Source organism: Podarcis tiliguerta, assembly GCF_965153285.1.
Source record: "Podarcis tiliguerta genome assembly, chromosome: 1".
Lineage (NCBI taxonomy): Eukaryota > Metazoa > Chordata > Lepidosauria > Squamata > Lacertidae > Podarcis > Podarcis tiliguerta.
Window position 1 is genome coordinate 57,702,878 of NC_139534.1, and position 20,930 is coordinate 57,723,807.

A 20,930-nucleotide genomic window follows, 5' to 3' on the forward strand; every position below is an offset into this window, starting at 1 on the left:
CCTTTTTAGCTTTCCTGTGTCACAATTTAATTACACCTTTTTGTAAATATGATCACACTTATGTATTTAATGATAACTGAGGTTTTCTTGCTGCATGAGGCTAAAGATGGAGAAGACAACAGACTGGAAAGGAGAATTCTGTTTGTCACCAGCAGCAATGAAAAAGCTGCTTTTTTCTTTTAGGGAACAAGGTTGAAGAAATGTGAACATGTGCCCATATACTAATCATAAATCTCTAAACAAAATTTAAATCAAATGCAGATAATCAAACTATCATTTTAACAGATTAGACAACCACTAATTAACTTTATTAGAAAAAAGCAAACCCACCTTCCCCATGTTATAGGCCTATAAGCTTATTTGTATTCTAAAGTTATGCTGCTTCAATTTTCTAATCCTGCTTCGTTTATCAGCTTCTAGGTACCTCTTCAAATCATCGTTATTTTGTAGATCAAGCTCTCGCAGAGACTGGTTTGTTTTGAGAGCTGCCAAAAAGGCTTCCCAACATGCCTCTGTCAGTCCACATGAATCCAACCTAGATAAAAGTTCATAAGGAAATGGTTGCTTGTAAATGAAAAGCACCAAGTTCAAAATCTATTGCAAATAACTCTCAGAAGGACAGTTGTCCTAGATGACTTTGCATTCTTCTAACTGAAGTTTTGACTGATTTGCTTCTATTGTAAGGAAGCTTCTCATAAGCTATTGGCCTATTGTTTTTAGTCCACCTTTGCTATCTAAATGTGAGACCCTCCCCCTCCCCCCAAAATGTCTGCAAAGATATCCAAGATGATCGCTCTTCCCACTGTAATGGTTTCCTTGAAACTAGTCACTTAAAAATCAAGTGTTAAAAACAAATGAATATAAAATGCAATAACAGAATCAGTTAAGGAATAATAATAAAAATACATGTTAAAATCCTTCAAGAAAATGGTTCCGAGTTCTTGAGGGTTTCATATACTTATAATCTGCCCCAGTAATAAAGTACAGTGGTGCCTCGCAAGACGAAATTAATTCGTTCAAGTTTTTTCGTTCTACAAGTTTTTTCGTCTTGCGAAGCAGCGCTGTGTATTGACGGTTTCCCATAGAAATGCATTGGCGGTTTAAAAAAAAAGGCGCAAGATGTTTCGTCTTGCGAAGCAAGCCCATAGGGAAATCCGTCTTGTGAAGCAACTCAGAAAACGAAAACTTTCGTCTTGCGAGTTTTTCGTCTTCCGAGGCATTCGTCTTGCGAGGTATCACTGTAGCAGCCAGTGCAGCACTCCAAACAGAGATGTAATATGATGACAGGGTGTCATTCTTGTTAGTGCAGAATGCAGTTGTAGGAGTAATTTTATTATTTATACCCTGCCCATCTGGCTGGGTTGCTCCAGCCATCCTGGGAGGCTGCCAACACATAGAAAAGCATATTAGCATGATTGCCAACTGCAGTTTGATGAAAGACTCTTCAAGCCACAGAAACCATGTGGCTTCTAGTGAAAAATGTTGATCCAGAAGTACGCCAGATTATATCTGCTCGTTTAGGGGAGAGTGCAGCTTTGTCCAAGGCAATTGGTCTACTTTTTCAGACACAAACCATTCACTCACAGCCCCTCCATTCCAGCTTGGTTTCTTTTCTCCCGTTCAGACCACCACAGAGTCCAAGCATGGGCAGGATCTGCATTGTTCTCCTGATACTATGGACAAATAGACCTAGGTGCTTTAGCATACTGATGGCACCATGCCCCAAATCTTCTAAAATCTGTTGGAAGCAATTCTCATCCAAACTTGGTGTACAGCTGATAATCAATATCTTATTCCCAATGTAGTTATGAACCACTTTCTCAAAGGTTCCCATCACTGTTCAATTTGCTTTTAACATCCCTATGGTATTTCAAATACTTTGAAACAAGTACCTTAGTGAAACTATTTTGCAATTTGGATGTCGAAGGCCTTCGCATAAGAGCTGCACACCAGCCTCTCCCATTTCTTCATTATGGCCTAGAGACAGCTCTAGCAGGGACTGGTTTTTACAGAGAACAGAAGCAAGATTCACACAGCAAGCAGCAGTGAGATTGCAACCAAGCAAGCTGTTCAAAGAAATGAAAAATCCATTACAAAGTGATTTACATGGAAGTAGCTTAACAGGCTTTAAGTCCAGCGGCAGAATATTTTTACAATATCTGCCTTTACAGGGTCTATAACTTATTGCAACGAAAATAAAATGAGTCCTGTAGAAGAAAGGTCACTTTATGTACTCATTGAGGACCCCCATCCCAAAGATTTGACACTTTGCATCCATTTCCCAATCTGACTAGTTTGGCTGACTTTCCCTATCAGTGGTGGCTTATGACGGAAATGTCTCTGCTTGCAAGATGTGCACCTCTCCCTGGTTTTGCCACAGTCATGATTACGCTAGGCTACCTGATTAAATGGTCCCATGTGACAGAACTACTACTGCACCTTCTCAACTAGCCTGTTAGGAAGAAGAGATGTAGCAGAATCTTGTCCCCAATGTGCTGTCTCTTTGTTATAAAGGAATATGACATTTATGCCATCTGCAAAGCAAGTCTGCTTAGAAATTTAAGCCTGCTGATGGGGGGGGGGGGTGTTGTCTCTGACAGTTAATTATTCATTTCATGTCTATACCACTTTATATTTTAAAGAAAACAATCTGGTTTGCAACACATTAAAACATCAGATAAAGCATTACTGGAGAAAGTCAAATAAAAAGTATACATTCAAAGCAACATAATTAACAGGATCCTAGAATATTACCTAAAGATGTCAAAATAAAGCATTATTAAGTTCAACAACAGGATGCATATTTAACGTAACAAACAACCAACAAAAACTTAAACATTTCAAAAGAAAACATAACTAAAGGAAGTCAAATACAAAATGCACATTTAAAACAGCATAATTAACAAGAGAATAAAATCTCAAGCATTGTTGCTACCAATCCTGCCAGGGCAGGTGGCGGCGGCTGTGGAAGCTCAGGCTTGCTGACTTGAGTCTGCACTAAGAGACAGCCAAGATAGTCTCTATATGGTTCTGCTGTATTATGTCCTAGGAATGCCAAATCAAGTGTCTGGAGGTCCTAGTCTTTGACAAAATCTCAAATGATGTGTGATTTTCTCCATTACAGCTATATTCCAGAGTGAGCAGTACCAAGTGTCCAGTGTAAGAGTTGGGCTGTTTTCTTTTGAGTTGCAATTACTATTTCGTTCTGCCATCCTATATAAGACCAATTCTTTTGACAATACATTTACAGTGTATCATCAAAAATCTTCAGTAGCATTAATTTCAGGCAACAAACAATAGTTTCTTTAGTAATATTTGCTATTTTTGTCAAAATTGAGTTGGGGCAATGTGTACTGTGCTTAGGAGAAAATCTATACTGAGCCAGGCAATTCAGATGATGCTAAGTTTTTTTTTAAAAGACAGTGGGGGGGGGGGCTGTGGCCTCCAGAAGCTGTTGGACTACAACTCCCACATCCCTGGGCATTGGCCATGCTAGCCAGTGCTGATGGGAGTTGAAGTCCAACAGTACATGGAGAGCCACAATTTGCCTATGATTGCAATAAGCCATTGGTCACTTACCTGAGTACCTGCAGTTGGCAGTCTGGATGCATTAACATTTGGCAGAGCTCTATTAGTCCAGCATCCCCTATATTGTTAAAGTCCAAATAAAGCATTCTCAGGTTCTGGTTTTTAGGAACAATAGAGGCTAGTTTCTCACATGACTTGGGGCTGAGGTTACAGCAACGTAATCTGAAAGGTTTAAGTGTTCAAGAGGAATTAATGATGACAATGTATTCAGTAAGTTGACTGTGTTTCAAAAGTAGGTCATTTTTTTTAAAAAAAAAACCAAAGTAGAAGTCCCATTATCGTTGACATTTTCCTTAGCCGTAGTGCTTTGTTTCCTTTGTCCTCCGAAAGTGCATTAGAGATGGGCTGACTAGCACAGTGAACAATATTCTAGATGTGGTTGCTATGCCAAATACTTATATAACAGTATAGATATTTACTAATGTGTTTTAATTTATTTCTTATTCCAATCACTGAGTTTAATATCACATTGACTATCCACTTACCCTCCAGTGACTCAGAAATATAGATCAGTGGCATGGAGATTTGCAGTGTCAGGACTCGGGGCAGAGCATCACAGACTACAATTATGTCTTCCAACCAGGCTGGGTATTCTTTGGCACAAGGCGGCCATTTTGGATAGCAACCCTGGCAAGTGTAACCCAAGGTTCTGCCCTTACGATTTTGATAAAAGACACCTATGAGCACTCACCTCAGTGTCTGCAGTTTGCAGTTGGGATGCTTGAGTGCTTGACAGAGTTTGATCACTCCCACTTCTCCTAGGTCGCTTTGCTGTAAGTTGAATTCCCTGATGTGTTGATTCATGGTGAGGACAGAGGTAAGAATCTCAAAGGAAGCAGCTCTGAGATTACATCGCTTAAAACTGAGGAAGAAATAGGGAGTCAGTCTTCCCTTTCCCAACTCTTTGCAACTTCTTTAGGATAAGCTTTTAGACTGTAGGAGCCAAAGAGAAGAAACACCATGGTGCATCTGCCTTCATCTGCTGCAACAAAGCACGTCTCTTGTGCATTGGTCTCTCCACAGCAGGCACTGCAACCATCCAACAGCTTGACCTCTCCTCCAAAAGTACACTCCTCCATTGTCTCCCGAGACAGATGGCTGCCAACAGGAAGTGAATCATACTAAGGCTCACGCCTATACTTTTGACTTTTAACTAATTTGACATGGATTGGCAGCCCCAGATAACAGACTTCTCCTTTTTTAAATCAGCTTTGGAAATGCAGTCTACTCATTTCAGTAGTGACTTTAACTATTCATGTGATCATCAACAGAATCTCCTTGCACATCAAGGGAAAAGGCCAGGCTGCATAGCCCTATCCATTAGCCAGAGAGGGGGCAGCTGCAGGGAGCTGGCTTTCCCCCTCCCTCCTCAAACGACTATTCTACTCCAACTTCCCACTGCCTTCATATACCAGAATGTCACACCTTCCAGTGCTCTAGATTTGACTTGCTGCACATTTGTCCAAAAAGTTGGCTGCTGCTATCTCCAAACAATAAAAAGGCCTTTACAATGGATGCTACTTTAAATAACCTAAAGCTGCAAACCTAAGAAAAACTATTCCTATCCAAGGTAACAGTTGCCTACAGCAACCCTAGACTTCTATATGGTCTCATATAGATTATATTTAAAATTGCATTTATTTCCTGCCTTAATGGTGTAAAATAGAGAGCCATGTACACTACCTTCAATGCCTCCCTCCACTCTCAGACTCTGTCCGTTGAAGATGAAGGGCTGAAGGGACATTCCAATTGCATTCAGCAGAACATACTGAAAGCTGGGAACCCTAGTAATACAAGCTTCCAGATCCTGAGGAGGCTTCCAGCTGAACAGGCTTAGAATCTCCATACAGTCATGTGGAGAGATGCTGGGGTGGGAGTAGTGTGCACAGCCCTACCCAGTTTGTGCCCTCAGGCATTTGGCTGAGCCCCCGACAGGGCTGAGGGCATCTGGGCCCTGGGCATGCCAACAGAAAGCTGCGTGAGATGAACTAAGGCAGAGTTGCACAAGACATGAAAGAACAAAAGTATCATTGCCAGCTACTTACCAGATCTCTCTTACATTACACCTTGGATCCTTCAGTCCTTCAAATAGGAGAGGCAGGTTTTCATCCACTCTTCCATTAAAATATAAGCTAAACAAAATAGAAAACTGTGTGTTGGATATGCTATGCAATTGGATCCTACAGACAACGTTGCATCATGACCTGGGAAGTTGTAGGGTGTGTTTTACACAACTCCTCCAGGGCACAGAGACAAGATTGTTGATCAAGAGTAATTTTTAGCCCTAGAGGATAAATGTTGACATATGTGCTCATTCTGGGTGAAATCACTTCTGAAAGAGGTTGGCATAGCCATAAGCAACAGAAAGGCACATTTTCGAATATGAAAAGTCAAATTCACATTGAGCGAAACTTTCCCTTGATAACCAAAACTAGGACTCTTTCATGAAGTATGCACCAGCAAAGCTGGGTTTGCCACCAAGTATATGCTCAAAAGGGAGTGATGGCCATGAATGAACATGTACAATATAAATGTTTGCAAATACGTGTTTGTTGCATTCAGTTTGAGCTTTAGCAACTAAAATTTTATGTGCTCTGGCTTAACAAAATGGGCTCTTTGGAAAAATCTGTGCCCTAGATTCACTGCTACCCATGCTCTAGTACCCTTGAACATACCTACATACAACATAGAATATTAGATCTGGAACATTATTTGGCTTTCAGAGAATTACACCTTTTCTTAATGTTTTTTTTAAACCACCTATATATTTAATCATAATCTAACTATGAGGTTGCCATTGCATGGGCCATAGTGGTCAGAATATCCCAGGAAAGGGCATAATTAAATGGACCAAAGTTTTGGTTTGCACTTTAGCTAAAAACAAAAAAACAAAAACCCTGAACTGATCTGAACAGTGTCTTCTGATGGGTTCACATACCTTGACAAAAAAAGTAGATATCCAAGATGGAAGGACTGTTCTTTACGACAGTGTCTCAGGCAAAATGAAATAACCAGAGAGTTGAATGTGTTCCCTAGGCAGTTATCATACAGCTTAATCTCAGGGATACAATCCATTGCTCTTCCCACAAACTCTTCTTCTTGAATTTCATATAAGCAACAGAATATCTCAGATTGCTTTTGACAGCTCTTTGATGCCACCTCAGCTTCGATCCAGTCCAAAAGCACTTGTTTCGTTTCTGAACAAATTTTGCAGCCTAAACTTTTCTCTATTGTTTTCTTCCTTTTCTCATTTAAAAGACCAAACAGAAAGCGGACTGTCAACACTAAGTACTCATTTCCACCCTCTCCAAAATCTTTTAGCAACTTTCTCACATCTTCATAACTACAATCTGATTTGTCGGCCATTTCTGGTATTTCCTCTAGCACGTAGGACAAGGCTGCAAAAAACTCTTGGAAACTTAAGTGGATGAAGCTGTAGGCAGATTGGCAATCAATATCTTGCTGGAAGAGTTTCTTGTGAAGGAAGAGTGACCGGATGTCAGCCTCCTTTAAGCCATGTTTTTGGAGGTCATCATCCTCAAAGAGTATTTTCCTTGTCAAGACTCCTTCTCTGGCTAAGAGACAAAGGTTTTGGAAATGTTTCTGTTTACCTCTTTCCAACACTGGACTGTGATCTCTGAGTAAGCTAGTTAAATAAAACATGTATACACAGGTAGTTGTTTTTGAAGTCTGCACAAGATCTTCTCCTCTATCCATCTGTTGCTTCACCACAGTGCAGATGATCCAACACACAATGGGGACAAAGCACATGGTGAAGAGCATCTCATTTGCTTTCACAACCCCAAAAGCTTGTACCGCTTGCCTCTCATTCCCAAAATACTTCTGGAAATACTCTTCCCTGTCCTTCTCAGAAAACCCCAGGATCTCTATGTAGCGGGGATACTTCAGACACTTCTGCAGTTGCTCCAGAGCAATTGGCCTTGTAGTGATGATTAAATATGATTTGGGAAGAATGCTTTTCCTGACTAAACTTTTCAGTACAACTTTCACCGGCTTCTTTTGACTAGGATCGAAACACAGATGTTCCTCATTGGATTCTAAGGAAAATTTCAGTTCATCAAGACCGTCGATTATGAACAGGAGCCTCTCTGGGTTTGCAAAAATATCTTCCAGGGGAGCATTTCTCTCAGGACAGTTCCAAAAGATTAAATCAATCAGACTCTGCTGCTCAGTCATCAAGTTAATTTCTCTGCAGTTTATGTAGAATGCATAATCAAACTTGCCTTGGTAGAGTTTGCCAACTGCCCAGTCCAACATAATCTTCCTCGCTGTCATTGTTTTTCCAATCCCAGCAGGCCCTTGGAGCACAACAGTTCTAGGGTTCACTCTGTTATCATCGGGATCAAATAAAGCCGCAATACTACCTGGACTGGCTTGCTTGCCCATCATGTTGGCATGTTTCCTTCCAGTGGACATAATTTCATGCTGCTTCTCTTCCAGCAGGCAATGTTTCTGAATGATCAAGAGTTGGGTGTATCTTCTGTTTAGGTTCACCCATTGACCAAGGAGGGCATTTTTGTCTTGAATTACTTGATATTCTTCCCATACATATTCTCTGTATTTAATCCTGTAATCTAATAACAAGAAAGAAAGCACTGGGGGAGAGTACATGAAACAATGCAAACAAAATGATATAGTTCTCAGGAGTAGACTTTTTGATCTTGGTTTGGGCTTCCCGCAAATGGACCCGACCCCCCGCAGACACAGACATCCACAGAGGTAAAATGCTCCATTTGGATGAAGTGGTTTGAATTAAAACAGATTTCGAAGAGCTTCCCTGTAATCACAGATCAGCTACTCAGGAATGTCAGCAACTCAGGAACATTAAGTTCTTGATTATTCATCTGTGCCTGTCCCACACCTGACATCACATGGAAAACAAAATGATTATTCATCTGTGCCTGTCCCACACCTGAAATCACATGGAAAACAAATTGGGACCCTACTGAGGCTCGTGGATGCTGGGCTAGATACTGGACTCAGGTCCAAGACGCTTGTGCGCTCAAGCCCTAACAAAGGAATTGCCAACATATTACCTTCCTGATGCTGTTGCCAGCACAGTTAATTGTCAGGGATGATGGGAATTGTGATCCATCATCTGGAGGGCTACAGATTCTCCACTCCAGCCCTAATACCTTACTGTGGCTGGAGTCTCTGTACAGGGCTAGAAGGTGGGGTTAGATGCCTTGTTTACCTGGATTGCAGTGGCAGGCAGGCAAGTCCTGAGAGGCTGCATGTAGGTGTGGCCAGGGTGTGACCCATTATTGAAATGGACTGCTGGACTAGGTGGGCTTTTGCTTTGGTTCAGAGAAGGCCTGCCTTGCCCTTATATTTCTATGGTCTGCTTGTACACAGGGAGGAAGGCCTCAGCACTCTACCCTCCATATGCAAACAGGACTCTAGATCATTTCCATAGAAAGGAGTGCTGCTGCCCTGTATATATATATTGTGCAAGACCATGTTCACCACTTTAATGGAATAGCAACTGTTAAGTTGTGGGCGAACATATCAGACGACACAGCGATTCTTCCAAAGCAGCTCTTTATTTGTAAGCTGGAACAGAACTAACTGAGGAGCTCAGTCAGCCTGCTTATATAGAGCTCCAGAACAATTGTAACTGTTGCAACTTTCTAAAACTATCCAATCACAGAACGTCACTTTTCGATCCTTCATTTGCATACAAACTATCCAATCACAGAACGTTACTTTCGATCCTTCATTTGCATAACTATCTACAGTATCCCCCTGCTGGCCCAGGGTGAGAACATCAGTACATAACAGCAACCACCCAGATCCAACACCCAAAATCATGTGCATTCAGCAGCTCTCTCAAAATACTTTCAAGTGAATCAGATTTGCTAAGGTGTTAAACCCAAACTTCTAAGGCTTTGATAAGAGGAATGACCTGCTGTGGGTTTTATGTACCTTTTGGTGATATCTCCAGTGCTTTCTGACCAGACACCAAACCTGAAAGGAGAATTGAAATTGTTCTTAGAATACCTGTTTAGTGTAATCTGACACATGTATATTATTCACAGAAGGACACCTGGTGGCCCAAAGAAGGATTATCTCAAAATGCATTGGGCTTGAAATAAATCTTTCTTCAAGCATCTGGTGTTTCTTCCTTTCTCTGCCCCCCAGCTTAGGCTAAAAGACAATGTATTCCCCAAAGCTATCTGGTAAATGTAATAGTTGAGTCCAACTGAGTTTCTCACATACAAATTCAATGTTGCAACCATTGCAGTGGTGTGCTGTAGTAGATAATTCTGAGCAAGTTTGCCAGACTCGATAAGTGTAAACTCTTTGTACATAATCATTTCATAACTCTTTTCTAGAAGACACTTGCACTCTGGACAGAAGTGGTAAGTAGAGCTAGTTGGATCACCTGTGTTGGATCACAGCTTGTTCATGGCTGCTTTTTGTTCCATCTGGAGATGCATGGAGGGAAATGAGTCGCAGGTTTTCTGAGAGTCCCTTACCTTTCTCTTTCTCTTTTCTGAGTTTAGCAGCAGACTCTTTCTGATTAATATCCGAGAGCACTTGTATGGTTACATCTATTGCATCATCTCCACCATAAAACTTGAGCAGGAGATTCTTGGTATCTACCCTGTCCGCGTTCTCTAGCCGACTTCGGGGAATTATGAAACGCTTTCCTTCGAGGTCTGAATAGGAGAGCTTGTCTTTAAACCTTTTGAAGTCTTCCTGAGAAAGGTCATCGAGCACAAGTAAGAGAAGGTCACTGATTCGGCTGCTCTTGTTTCCCATCGTTAAGCATCAAAGAACTAAACTGAAATATAAAGAAGCAAAGTACAACTTTAATTACATATTTTAAAAGGGAAATTTAAAATAAACATGGTGGATGCAATTAGTTGCCTACAGAAAGGAAAATAAATGGCTGCATATCCAGTGCTACACTCTCAGACTGGGGAAACTCACTCTACACTAATGTGTGCATGTATACTTGTGTATGTGTGCACTGTCTCTGTTAGTTTTGAGAGATCAGAGTTATTTTTTGGAATGTTTATTTTAATATGAATCAGTTTATAAAATGCAGTGCTCACAAACTGCTCCAAAGTTGCATACCTATGCCTTGAACGCTGCTGCTACTACAACTAATGAGGATTATGGTGTTTGAAAATGCGTTAAACACTGCAAGGAAGTGAAAGGGGGTACTATGAAGGCTCTACCCAAATCTGACACAATGTAGTTTTTAAAAATGTTTAAAAATAGGATAGAAACAGGAAATTTAAAGGAAGATGTTTTAACTAAGAACATCAGCAGGACAGTGATGCAAGAAAAACTGCTTACAGTCTTCAAGCAGTAGCGGTAGTTGTGGCCACCAGAGTGTCAGGGTGCTGAGGATCAGCTGCACAGCTGGCTGACGTCAGTAATGGCCTTAGAGGTTTCAGTTCACATCACGAGTCAATAGTGGTCACTCCTCGTAGCCCTCCATGGGCTGCGAGGAGGTTCAGACAGGGGAAAACCAGGATTTATGAGGTATAAGCCCTGCTGGCAATGTTCCCCAGTGCGGTCTGGGGATTTTACTGCATCTCACTGTAAGCCCATTTCTGCCAACTTGAAAGGCAGAGCACGTGTGACCTGGCAGTGTGTCCCTGCCATGGACGAACCTCCGTCTTCGGCATGGCTTGTGGTTGGTTCCTCTATAATTAGGACAACTGGCATTAATCAAGAGGCGCTCCTGGGCCGCCAATTTCAATCCTAATTCAGTGTCTTTCTTTACTGCATTTATACTTCCCACCCCCCTCCTCACTCCCCAGTGGCCTCCAACCTGCTGCACACGAGTCCGCAACACAGAGACAAAACGAGACAAGCAACAACCCCCTGCTGAAAGCAAAGTATAAAAATAAAGAGCCATGACTGTTAAGTATATGAAACATAATGAGAACATTGTAGAACACTATAGGGTGGCTCATAACTCAATGGGAAAGTGAGCTAGGTACTATAAACGACATTAAGATGACTCAGGTGCTCAGTGCCTACTTTCGCAATATCTGAGCTGCGCCCTCACCCACTCTGACAGTGGTACTTTAAGGGCAGCACAGAGGTCTGGGGCTTGTTTGAAAGTGTGGCACTTACTATAACAGCTACAGTGGTACCAGGTTACAGACACTTCAGGTTACAGACTCCGTTAACCCAGAAATAGTACCTCAGGTTAAGAACTTTGCTTCAGGATGAGAACAGAAATCACGCGGTGGCAGCAGGAGGCCCCATTAGCTAAAGTGGTACCTTAGGTTAAGAACGGACCTCTGGAATGAATTAAGTTCTTAACCCGAGGTACCACTGTACATGATGAGTACCTGCAACTTTTCTTCTAGAATAAAAGCACTGCTCCCAAGTATTCTGGAGAGATTTGACCCACTTTGCCTTTCAACTTCCTCAGCAATTGTCCAGTAATTGGTTCAGTTACACTTATGTCTTGCATCAGGTCCTGGGTGTTACCCCACTGGGGCCCAGAGTCATTGCCCCTCTGGCCAGTTTCATGACCAATTGTCTAGGGCAGTGGTTCCCAATTGCGTAATCCACCCAAGGGCTCTGTGGCACCATTCACATAACAAAAAGTACCATAGAGATATCAACATTTTCAAAAGGCGTCCATGGCTTGGCTTTTGAAAAATGGGGGGGGGGGGCACAGTACTTAGCTCATTGGGAACCACTGGTCTAAGGCACAGTCATTTCTGATATCTAGAAATGTTATATCTTTGTCATTACTGGAACTCACACCTAATATATCTGTGTTCTTTACTTTTCCAGAAACTGTCTCACCTAGACAAAAACTAATGACAATGTGAGGCAATAGAGTATTTATTGATACTTTAATACTTAACCTTGAACATCTGTAAATCTAAATCTATAGGCATTTATCAGTGTTCAAGCTCATTCAGGATATTTCGCCAAAGTAGCTGTTCCATTTAAAAACAAAACAACAGCAAAACTTTTCACCAGAGTTAGGACTTCATATGCAAAAGCCCCATTGAAATATATGGGAATTAAGCTATAGGTACAGCTCATTCTTAAGGCGCTTGTGAAGAAATTTCCCAATAGCAAACTTCATAGATCACGGTTTGCCTTTCATCAACACTATGATTAAAACCAGCAAATACTGGAAGATAATAAAGAAAATTATGTACTTACCATTAGCTAGCAAGGATAATGCTGAGAGTAAGAAATCTGGCTATGCCTTGGATTCACTTGGATCCACTTTCTGAGTGTTCAGAGGAGATTCCTACCTTAGACCCCCTGAAGAGGAACTAGGAAACATTTACATCATACTTGATTGTTGCAAAACTGTCAAACCCAAATCTTTCCTGTTTTCTGAACTGCCCTAAATGCTGTCTGACTGATATAAAAGGGAATGTGTGTCTTGTTTAGCGTTGTTCCAGTGTGTGCTGAGTTTCAGTAAAAAGAAAATACTTCTCTATTCTGTGAATTTTACTTCTTCGACTTAGCAATTGCTTAACGGCGTGTGTTCCCACGGTGCCTGTTGTCTCCTCAATTATTACTCTCTTGGCTTCTGAAAGTTCCAGGAACCTGGGCTCCTTTGTGGGCATTCACACAGATGCATGTGTTTTGTCTGTGAAATTGCACAGCAATACATCTTACCAAAGCAAACCTTTCAAAAATGTCCCATAAAGAACCAAATGTTCATTAAAAAACAATATTTATTTATTTATTTATTTACCACTTTTGCATAAAAAAGAAGTTTCAAGAGCCACTAAATTCTTCCAGCTCTGTTCTTTTCTGGCCATGTTGCTGTTAATTGATTCACCGTTTACATCATTAGCCAAGTCCTGCTGCTTCTGCCCGGAGAGCTTTCCTAGGCAAAAAAGAAGCCGGGGGGGGGGGGGCGCAAAAGAAACGGGGAGATTCTTTTTCCACTCTCCATGTGTGCAGCACAGGGATCCCCCCCATCAAATAGTCCATGGATTCGGGAAATCCAAATTAATTAGGCAGAAACTTCAGGCTTCCACCTGGATGCTCTGTTTACAACATGTAAAACATACACACACAAAATGCATCAAATCCACTTTAGACTGCCATGTGTGTACACCCTAAGAGGAAAAGAACAGCATAAAACCACATGCTACTCAAGTGTGTACCCAGAGAACTGTATTCTGTGGGTGGGTGGGTGGTGGTTGTTTTAATGTGTGTAGTGACATTTTGCTGGGTGGCACCTGTGCTAATATTTGCTAGTCACCTAAGCACAACCAGGGACGCGGGTGGTGCTGTGGGTTAAACCACAGAGCCTAGAGCTTGCCGATCAGAAGGTCGGCGGTTTGAATCCCCGCAACGGGGTGAGCTCCCGTTGCTCTGTCCCCGCTCCTGCCAACCTAGCAGTTCGAAAGCACATCAAAGTGCAAGTAGATAAATAGGTACTGCTCTGGCAGGAAGGTAAACGGCGTTTCCATGTGCTGCTCTGGTTCGACAGAAGCGGCTTAGTCATGCTGGCCACATGACCCGGAAGCTGTACGCCGGCTCCCTTGGCCAATAAAGCAAGATGAGCGCCGCAACCCCAGAGTCGTCCACGACTGGAACTAATGGTCAGGGGTCCCTTTACCTTTAAGCACAACCAAGCCATCTTGTTTCTAACACCTCAAATGATGTTGCGCAAAACAGCTGTATTAAAACTCGAACTCAAATTGGTCCTTGTTGGGCTACAAGGCAGGAAAGGGGGAAGGAAAACATTGCGTTTCCAAAGCCCTCTCCCCAAATTGCTGCCTGCCTCTTGCCTTTACTGCTTATGTTCTTCTCCAAACAGCCCTCTGGCTCTCCATGTGTGGAGGTCTGGATTTCAGCTCCTCCACACACATGGGAGGTTGATGGCAAACCCAAGGCAAGGCAGCGTCCTGGGTTAGTCACTTCTCCTCTCCTAAATAACAGCAAAGAAAGAGATTTCTAGAAAATGGGCAGAGGGGACCTCTCAGGTTTCATACATTTCATTCAGAGGAATAGTACAGCCCCTCAGCAGGATTTCCTTCTTCCATTCAGTCATGCCTGCAGTTTTGCCTGAAATCAGAGGAATATTGCAAGCCTTGTAGAAGGCATGCCAGTTATTTTCAGCCCAGAACAGTAGGTTCCCTTCTGGCACCTTATCAGCAAAAGTAAAGCTGCCCCACACATTTCTACTGAAAGCTCTGAGTCTGAGGCCCCTGCTTGGGGGCACCAATGAAGGCCTTTGTGGGTGCCCAGGCATCCATGAGCACAGCATTGGGTGACTCCTCTCAGTTCATTTGAGGCCAGTTCATATATTTACTCAGCTCATCAGTTCTCTTTGCTTAGGGGAAGAGTGGGTTGGGTAAGTACATGAACCAGACCATAAAATCTTTTCTGCATACTTCCTAATTCTCAGGTGGATACCGTTGCATTATAGGGGGAAAGGTTTACTCCATTGTTCATTTCAGTAGATTTCCCTGTCAATATTTATTAAAATAAGAAGATAAATGTTGCAGATAGTGATTGAACTAAGACTGTTTACGATTTGGCGGGAAGTCAAAACCAAATGTTAAAAGGGCAGGTCATTTTGCTGCCAACACCGTCACTAAGTGCTAAGCTCTTATACCGTTAGGAATTAGCACTGAACAAGTGCCAATAAATTATTTGTTTAAAGTCATCTTAGTTTTCCTTTAATGGTGGGCAGTAGTCCACTAGAACAGTATTAATAATTTCATAATTACTGAAAACATGAATTATTGGTTAGAAATGAATTGGTCAAATTCCTATTAAGAACCATGTAACCTTTCAAATGAAGAAATTTGAGTCTGACAGAACCAGAAATGTCAATTTATAACCCCAAAGGTTTATTGCCAGATTCGCTTAACCTAACAATAGTAATAACATTTCTAGCTAGTAACTGTCAGTATTTTAACAACTCAGCCTAATTATTTAATAACAGCTGTGATTATTGTACCCTGGAATGCTCACCATTTTGGCTGATTCAAAAGTGACTGCTGGAGTCTGTCCCTGGGTCATTCTTTTAATGGATAAAACCACAATTAAAGGTTTTTATATATTTAATAGAAAGTCACCTGCTTCTCCAAAATTGCCCAAACCAGTTTTGTTGTTTTATAGCTTCTTCAGCTGTCACTACTGACAAATTTTATCTAAAACAGAGATTAAGGCTTGTTTCTGTGTTATTGGTCATACCTGAACTGGACATGAACTTCTTTGGCACTAATAAGCTTTTCAGTTCCTTTTACATTTTAATGTGATCCTACATAATTCATTCTTCTTGAAACCACATGCTTCACTTCTCCAGTTTGCAAAATATCCTTTATCGTTTTGCATTTGTGCATAGCAGGAACAAGTGGCTTCTATGGGCCACTTCATTCTCACGGGAACAAGATCAAAGAGCTATAGTTGTACTTTCCCCTCGCCCCTGCTCGGGAAACCTACTTCATGAACAAAGATGGCTTGAATTACATTTCTGAAGAATTTATTTCTGTAATTTGGCACAAATTCAGCTGGGTGGAAAACCAGCAGTCTCCTATATATATTTAAGCCTGGTCCTTAACTTTCCAAAGGAAGTCCATTGCCTGTTGCCATCTGGTACACAATAGACAACCATCTCCACCATGAAGCTGACAACTGTGTTTCTCCTGGGCACTCTGTTGGTTTGCTGTTATTCGGGTGAGTTGCTTAGCCCATTATAACAGGACATTTTAGTCTCAATGGGCCTTTTGGGGTAAGTATGGATGCTTCCATAGGAAAGAGTTTCATACTGGACAATTTCATACTAAACAGTTTTCCTTAAATACCTAAAATTTGTAAGTCATTGTTATCCTGCTGCTCAAATTAGTTTTCAGTAGCAGTATAAAGTTGCCTAGCTGTCAGGCTTCAGGGAATCCGATCCCCTACCCTCCTGGCTGGCAATCAGAAATGGGAAAACAATAAGTTCTTACCATGGTATTTTATTCAATATTCACATAGAAAGACGGAGGATGCCACCTCTCAGATAATGGCGTCGCTCCGAGTAAAGTCCCACCCCTTCCGTCTCTCCTATTATACATCATCCCTGCGCTGCCTGATCTGTGCTTTCTGCCTCTGTGCTTTCTGTTCTCCTACTCTCAGTGCACGCCGGGTCCTGGGAGAGGAGGGGTCAGGAATGCTGTCTAAAGACACTGAGTCTGTCAGCTGTCTCTCCCCTGGTGCTTCTTCTTCCTGCTTCTCTCCCAATATTTCCCAGCTTCTCCCCTCTCCAGCCTCTGAACTATGACCTTCTGCAAACCACTATTCTAAATCTATACTGTCCTCCTCTTCTCGGGAAGGTTCAGGAAGAGGGTGGGGCGGTCCCCACCATTCCTCCTCAGTCCAGTCCATGACACTACCCTCAAATGCATTTCATGGGTCTCTCTCTCTCTCTCTCTCTCTCATGTCCGTATGGTTGGATGGAGCCACCCTCCAAAGTCAGCTTTGCTGCAGCTTACCCTGATAGCTCTGTGGCAGGATGGGTGCACCAGCAGAGCCAATCCAGAGCTTCCATTGGCATACCCATGCGGCTCTGACCTTGCCGCTCCCTACTCTATCTCATCCTAGACTCACCCAGCTAGAATGCAGTGACACCAGTGTTAGGAGGATGGCTCTGCCTCACTCACAATTCACAATTGCTTATTAGCATCCGGTGCTGCGAGTAAATGGATCTGGGCTTATGTGCTTATTTTTGCTCGTACAGTTTTCTTTGGACATATGTGGGGGGAAAGTATTTCACCCCGCAGGTATTCTGGGTAAAACTGTTATGTTTATATGCAAAGGCTAGCTTGCACCAGCTGCTTAGTACTGGAGTTATTTAGAAGACAACTTGGTCAAAACACAGAGAGTGTCTTGCAGAGCTGTAAATAGCTCCAGTCTTTTGTTATCATTACAGTGAATCTACCTGAGAGAGAGAAAGCTAGAAGTCTCCTACCCCAAGGGTGACCCCAAAAGATAGGGTTGGGAAAGAATAAGGATGCACACACATGTAGTCTTTGAAACCACATAGGGGTTGTTTTTTTTGTACACAGCAGTTTCCAATTGTACATACCTTAATGCAATAACATCATACAAAGCTGCAACTACTACCCCTGTTGTCTGTACACACAGGTGGGCTTGTTTTCAAACTTGTGTGCAATGACATTCTCTATTTCGCTCAGTGTTGGAACAGACCATATACCGTATATACTCGAGTATAAGCAGACCCGAATATAAGCCGAGGCACCTAATTTTGCCACAAAAAAACTGGGAAAACTTATTGATTCGAGTATAAGTCGTTTCACCACACCAGAGGCTGGTGGCAGCAGTGGCGGAGGAAAAACAAGCAGCCTGAAAGGGCTGCTTTCGGGCTGCTCGTTCCTCCTCCTGTACCGCCAACAGCGGCAAAGGCGGAGGAGGAGGAAGGAGCAGCCCGAAAGGACCCTCACTCGAGTATAAGCTGAGGGGGGCTTTTTCAGCATAAAAAATGTGCTGAAAATGTCGGCTTATACTCGAGTATATACAGTATACAGTATATACAGTATATACAGTATATACAGCCTTTCAAAAGAGGGGATGGAAACCAGTGTGTTGATATGCTGCGGATATATTCTAGTATACAGAGGAGGCTAAATGACTGCACTGTTTCTTATTTTGCCTATTTCATTCAAAGACAAGTTAAATATGATGAGGGCTAGTGGCACAGCCCTGCAATGTCCATAGGGCTTCCCCAATAGGAGGAGGAGACCTGAGAAAGTGCTCTCTGTGTATGCATGTAGGCAGCAAGCACTTGAGAAGTGCATTATCGGTGCAGAACGGATTATAAGTGTTCCAGCAGAATGTGTTTAAGATCAATGAATAATTTGGGACAGGGATGACATGGCACCTGTATCCAGCACTGAATGTACATAATCATGCCATGTGTGCACACCCAAAAAAGAATAGGCGAATTCTGTGTGAGAGTCTCAAGAGGATTTTGGTGGTGTGGTGAGGAGGTTAAGAAGACTGGTGCCTGGATCTATTTCTGGATCTATTTCTGGAATAGAAGATCAAATGTCTCCTGGACACCCGGCCTCCCACCCCAAGTTCCAATTTATGGACATGACTGAAATAATAAAATCCTTGTCATTCAGGGTCATGGAATCTGGCATGCTGTTTCATTTACTACCCTAGGAAGCCAGTTAGCAGGTGAGAAAGTGGAAAGCTGAGACAGATTCACAAAAGTAACAGATTAATTAAAAATATTTTTATCTGTTATATATTTGGTTTTTATCATGCACTCATAGTTTCTGCTTAACTTGAATACCCTAGTTAAAGCTACACTACCTGCTTTTTGCCATGTGATATTTAACTGGTTCAAAGCCTGCTAACTTTTATCACAATTCAGATTTCCTCACTCAAAATCTAATTTTCAAGCATTTTCCATTCCTTTCCAGCTACTGCTATCAAAACTTGCCCTGTTCTTGTTGATACTCTCACAAACTTCCTTTTCGCCTCGCATGATGACTACATGAAAGCAATTGATCGCTTTGCCACCACCGAAGAAATGAAGAAAGCTGCTTCTGTGCTTAAACAATGTGCAGTTGGGCTTCCGGAATCCGTTCTAATTGCAAAAAGCCAAGTGCTGGTAATTATTTTCACACACATATACCCAACACTTAAATAAAAGTTTGGGGCAAATTCACAAATGCACATTCATTATTTGAGGACTTGAAGGTCTAAAACTGATATGACAGATTGCCTCAAGTCACCACAGACACAATATGTTTCAGTGGAAGTAGGTTCTGAGGCCTTGTTCAGATATGGCTGTTTATCACATCATGACTCCAGCATAAGCTGGCTGGGTGTCTGTATGAGTTAACTGTATTGTTTATTTTTCATTCAATAATAAATACTAAAGTCAGATAATAAAAAAGAACTACAAAGAGAAAGTTTAATTAGATAGCAAAAAAGGCTGTAATAAAAGCAGAGAAAAACAGAGTTAAAGCAATCCATTAAAAGTTCAGAAGATCCAAACTGTCTTCATCTGTTGCCTAAAAATTAGAAAATTGGCACCAAAAGTGTATCTCTGCTAGGAAAGAATATTTTACAACCAATGAGCATAGCTGTCAACGTTTCCCCTTTTTAAAGGGAAATTCCCTTATTCCGAATACGTAAAGGGAAAAGTTGACAGCTATGCCAATGAAGGTTTCCAGCCCCTGGGGATTGGTAGTGAAGGGCAAAAACTCCCACATTAAAGAAGCACATTCAATCTCTGAGATTAGGGCAGGAGTTGTCAACCTTTCTTGGCTAGAGGACACATTCAGAATTTTGAGAAAGCACAGGGCTCTAGTTATAAAATGGCTGCCACATGTAGAAGAGCAGAAAAAGAGACAGGACACAAAATGGTGCAGACCTCCTCCCCATCAGCCATCTCCATCAGTGGAGGAGGAAGAATCACCTATATTCGCCCCTACTGCACTCGCTGACAGAGAGAAGCTCTTTGCACCTCTCCCCTGTTCAGCACAGATGGGAGGGTGTGTGTCTAATCCTGGCCTTCACTGAAATGTAGCATGTTTAAAGGGGCACGCATGGTCCATCTTGGAGAGGCTGAGTAAGTGCAAACAGGAACTGTTCAGGAAAAGCAATCAGTCTCTCATGCGTTGTAGATTTTTGAGGGGCTATTTACTGAGACCTTTTGCAGGCACCACAGGAGGTACTGGTGCCCTCAAGCGCCATGTTGGCTAACCCTGGATTAGGACAGCCTAGACACGACCTACCATATCAGAGACAGATATGATTATATGATTAGGTTTTATCCTATTCTCCATGTGAATTACAGCATACATTTCTATTGGCAATCTTTCTTCCAGTTAAATATCCTGCATGAATGTGAAAAGCCACAACTGCTGCAAAACTGAAGCTTTGAGGAATTCTCCTGGTCCACCAGCCCCAGCCAGGACAGGAAACCATGATGATCATGCTAGCTGTTGATTGTGATTCCCTTTCACCGATCTTCATCCTGCTGAAACGTATATTTGCTTCAAGAGCCGTTCTTCTCTCAAATGATCCCGCTCTTCAAGATCGGGCATCTTCACAGGCTTCTTTCTAGTCACTTCTTTCCTCAATAAACAAAAAGCATACCAGTGGCATAGTTTGGAGGTGTTTTTTTTTAAAAAAAGAAACAACTGATAACAGCTCATCTCTTCCAGGGTTTCTACCCCAGTCTGTATCCATAGTGCACGCTAGCAATTCATTAAGTTTAATAACTTTGATTTTCTAAATTTATGGTTTAGGTTCATGCGTTGTGCTTTGTGTTGCACCCCCCCCCCCAGACAAAGCCTTTCTTGCCTGAAAATCATTTCCCATCCACCTTCCTT

The 20,930-nt window shown here is 42.0% G+C and overlaps 2 protein-coding genes across 6 annotated transcripts; one reads left to right on the forward strand and one right to left on the reverse strand.

Moving 5' to 3' along the window:
• Positions 1 to 2: 2 nt before the first annotated feature.
• Positions 3 to 17,989, reverse strand: NLRP6 (NLR family pyrin domain containing 6). Of its 5 annotated transcripts, none has more exons than XM_083431892.1 (10): positions 17,052 to 17,989; positions 12,763 to 12,867; positions 10,089 to 10,396; positions 9,535 to 9,576; positions 6,527 to 8,183; positions 5,634 to 5,720; positions 4,280 to 4,450; positions 3,580 to 3,750; positions 1,893 to 2,066; positions 3 to 535 (listed from the first exon to the last, which is right to left on the reverse strand). In XM_083431892.1, the coding sequence occupies exons 3-10, from the start codon at positions 10,372 to 10,374 to the stop codon at positions 349 to 351; spliced, it is 2,775 nt and encodes a 924-aa protein (XP_083288018.1). In that variant the 5' UTR covers positions 10,375 to 10,396; positions 12,763 to 12,867; positions 17,052 to 17,989; the 3' UTR covers positions 3 to 348. The 5 variants fall into 5 exon arrangements, 4 of the variants coding, with proteins under 4 accessions (XP_083288018.1, XP_083288019.1, XP_083288021.1 ...); XM_083431893.1 differs by having other exon boundaries at positions 12,763 to 12,878; XR_014508983.1 differs by having other exon boundaries at positions 396 to 535; positions 3,580 to 3,646; positions 17,052 to 17,111.
• LOC310673451 (secretoglobin family 1D member 2-like) lies at positions 16,092 to 20,696 on the forward strand. The gene is made up of 3 exons (XM_083431900.1): positions 16,092 to 16,254; positions 19,008 to 19,198; positions 20,424 to 20,696. The coding sequence occupies exons 1-3, from the start codon at positions 16,200 to 16,202 to the stop codon at positions 20,469 to 20,471; spliced, it is 294 nt and encodes a 97-aa protein (XP_083288026.1). The 5' UTR covers positions 16,092 to 16,199; the 3' UTR covers positions 20,472 to 20,696.
• Positions 20,697 to 20,930: the final 234 nt, after the last annotated feature.

What these genes read in the sequence shown, in the direction of transcription:
- NLRP6 (XM_083431892.1), bottom strand. Translation starts at nt 10,374, where the DNA reads ATGGGAAACAAGAGCAGCCGAATCAGTGACCTTCTCTTACTTGTGCTC. An exon ending in TATCTACTTTTTTTGTCAAG is followed by an intron (nt 5,721 to 6,526) that starts GTATGTGAACCC and finishes TATTTTGTTTAG; the next exon opens with CTTATATTTTAATGGAAGAG. An exon ending in TGCAAACTGCAGACACTGAG is followed by an intron (nt 3,751 to 4,279) that starts GTGAGTGCTCAT and finishes TAAACCTTTCAG; the next exon opens with ATTACGTTGCTGTAACCTCA.
- LOC310673451 (XM_083431900.1), top strand. Translation starts at nt 16,200, where the DNA reads ATGAAGCTGACAACTGTGTTTCTCCTGGGCACTCTGTTGGTTTGCTGT. An exon ending in GTTGGTTTGCTGTTATTCGG is followed by an intron (nt 16,255 to 19,007) that starts GTGAGTTGCTTA and finishes ATTCCTTTCCAG; the next exon opens with CTACTGCTATCAAAACTTGC. An exon ending in TTGCAAAAAGCCAAGTGCTG is followed by an intron (nt 19,199 to 20,423) that starts GTAATTATTTTC and finishes TCTTTCTTCCAG; the next exon opens with TTAAATATCCTGCATGAATG.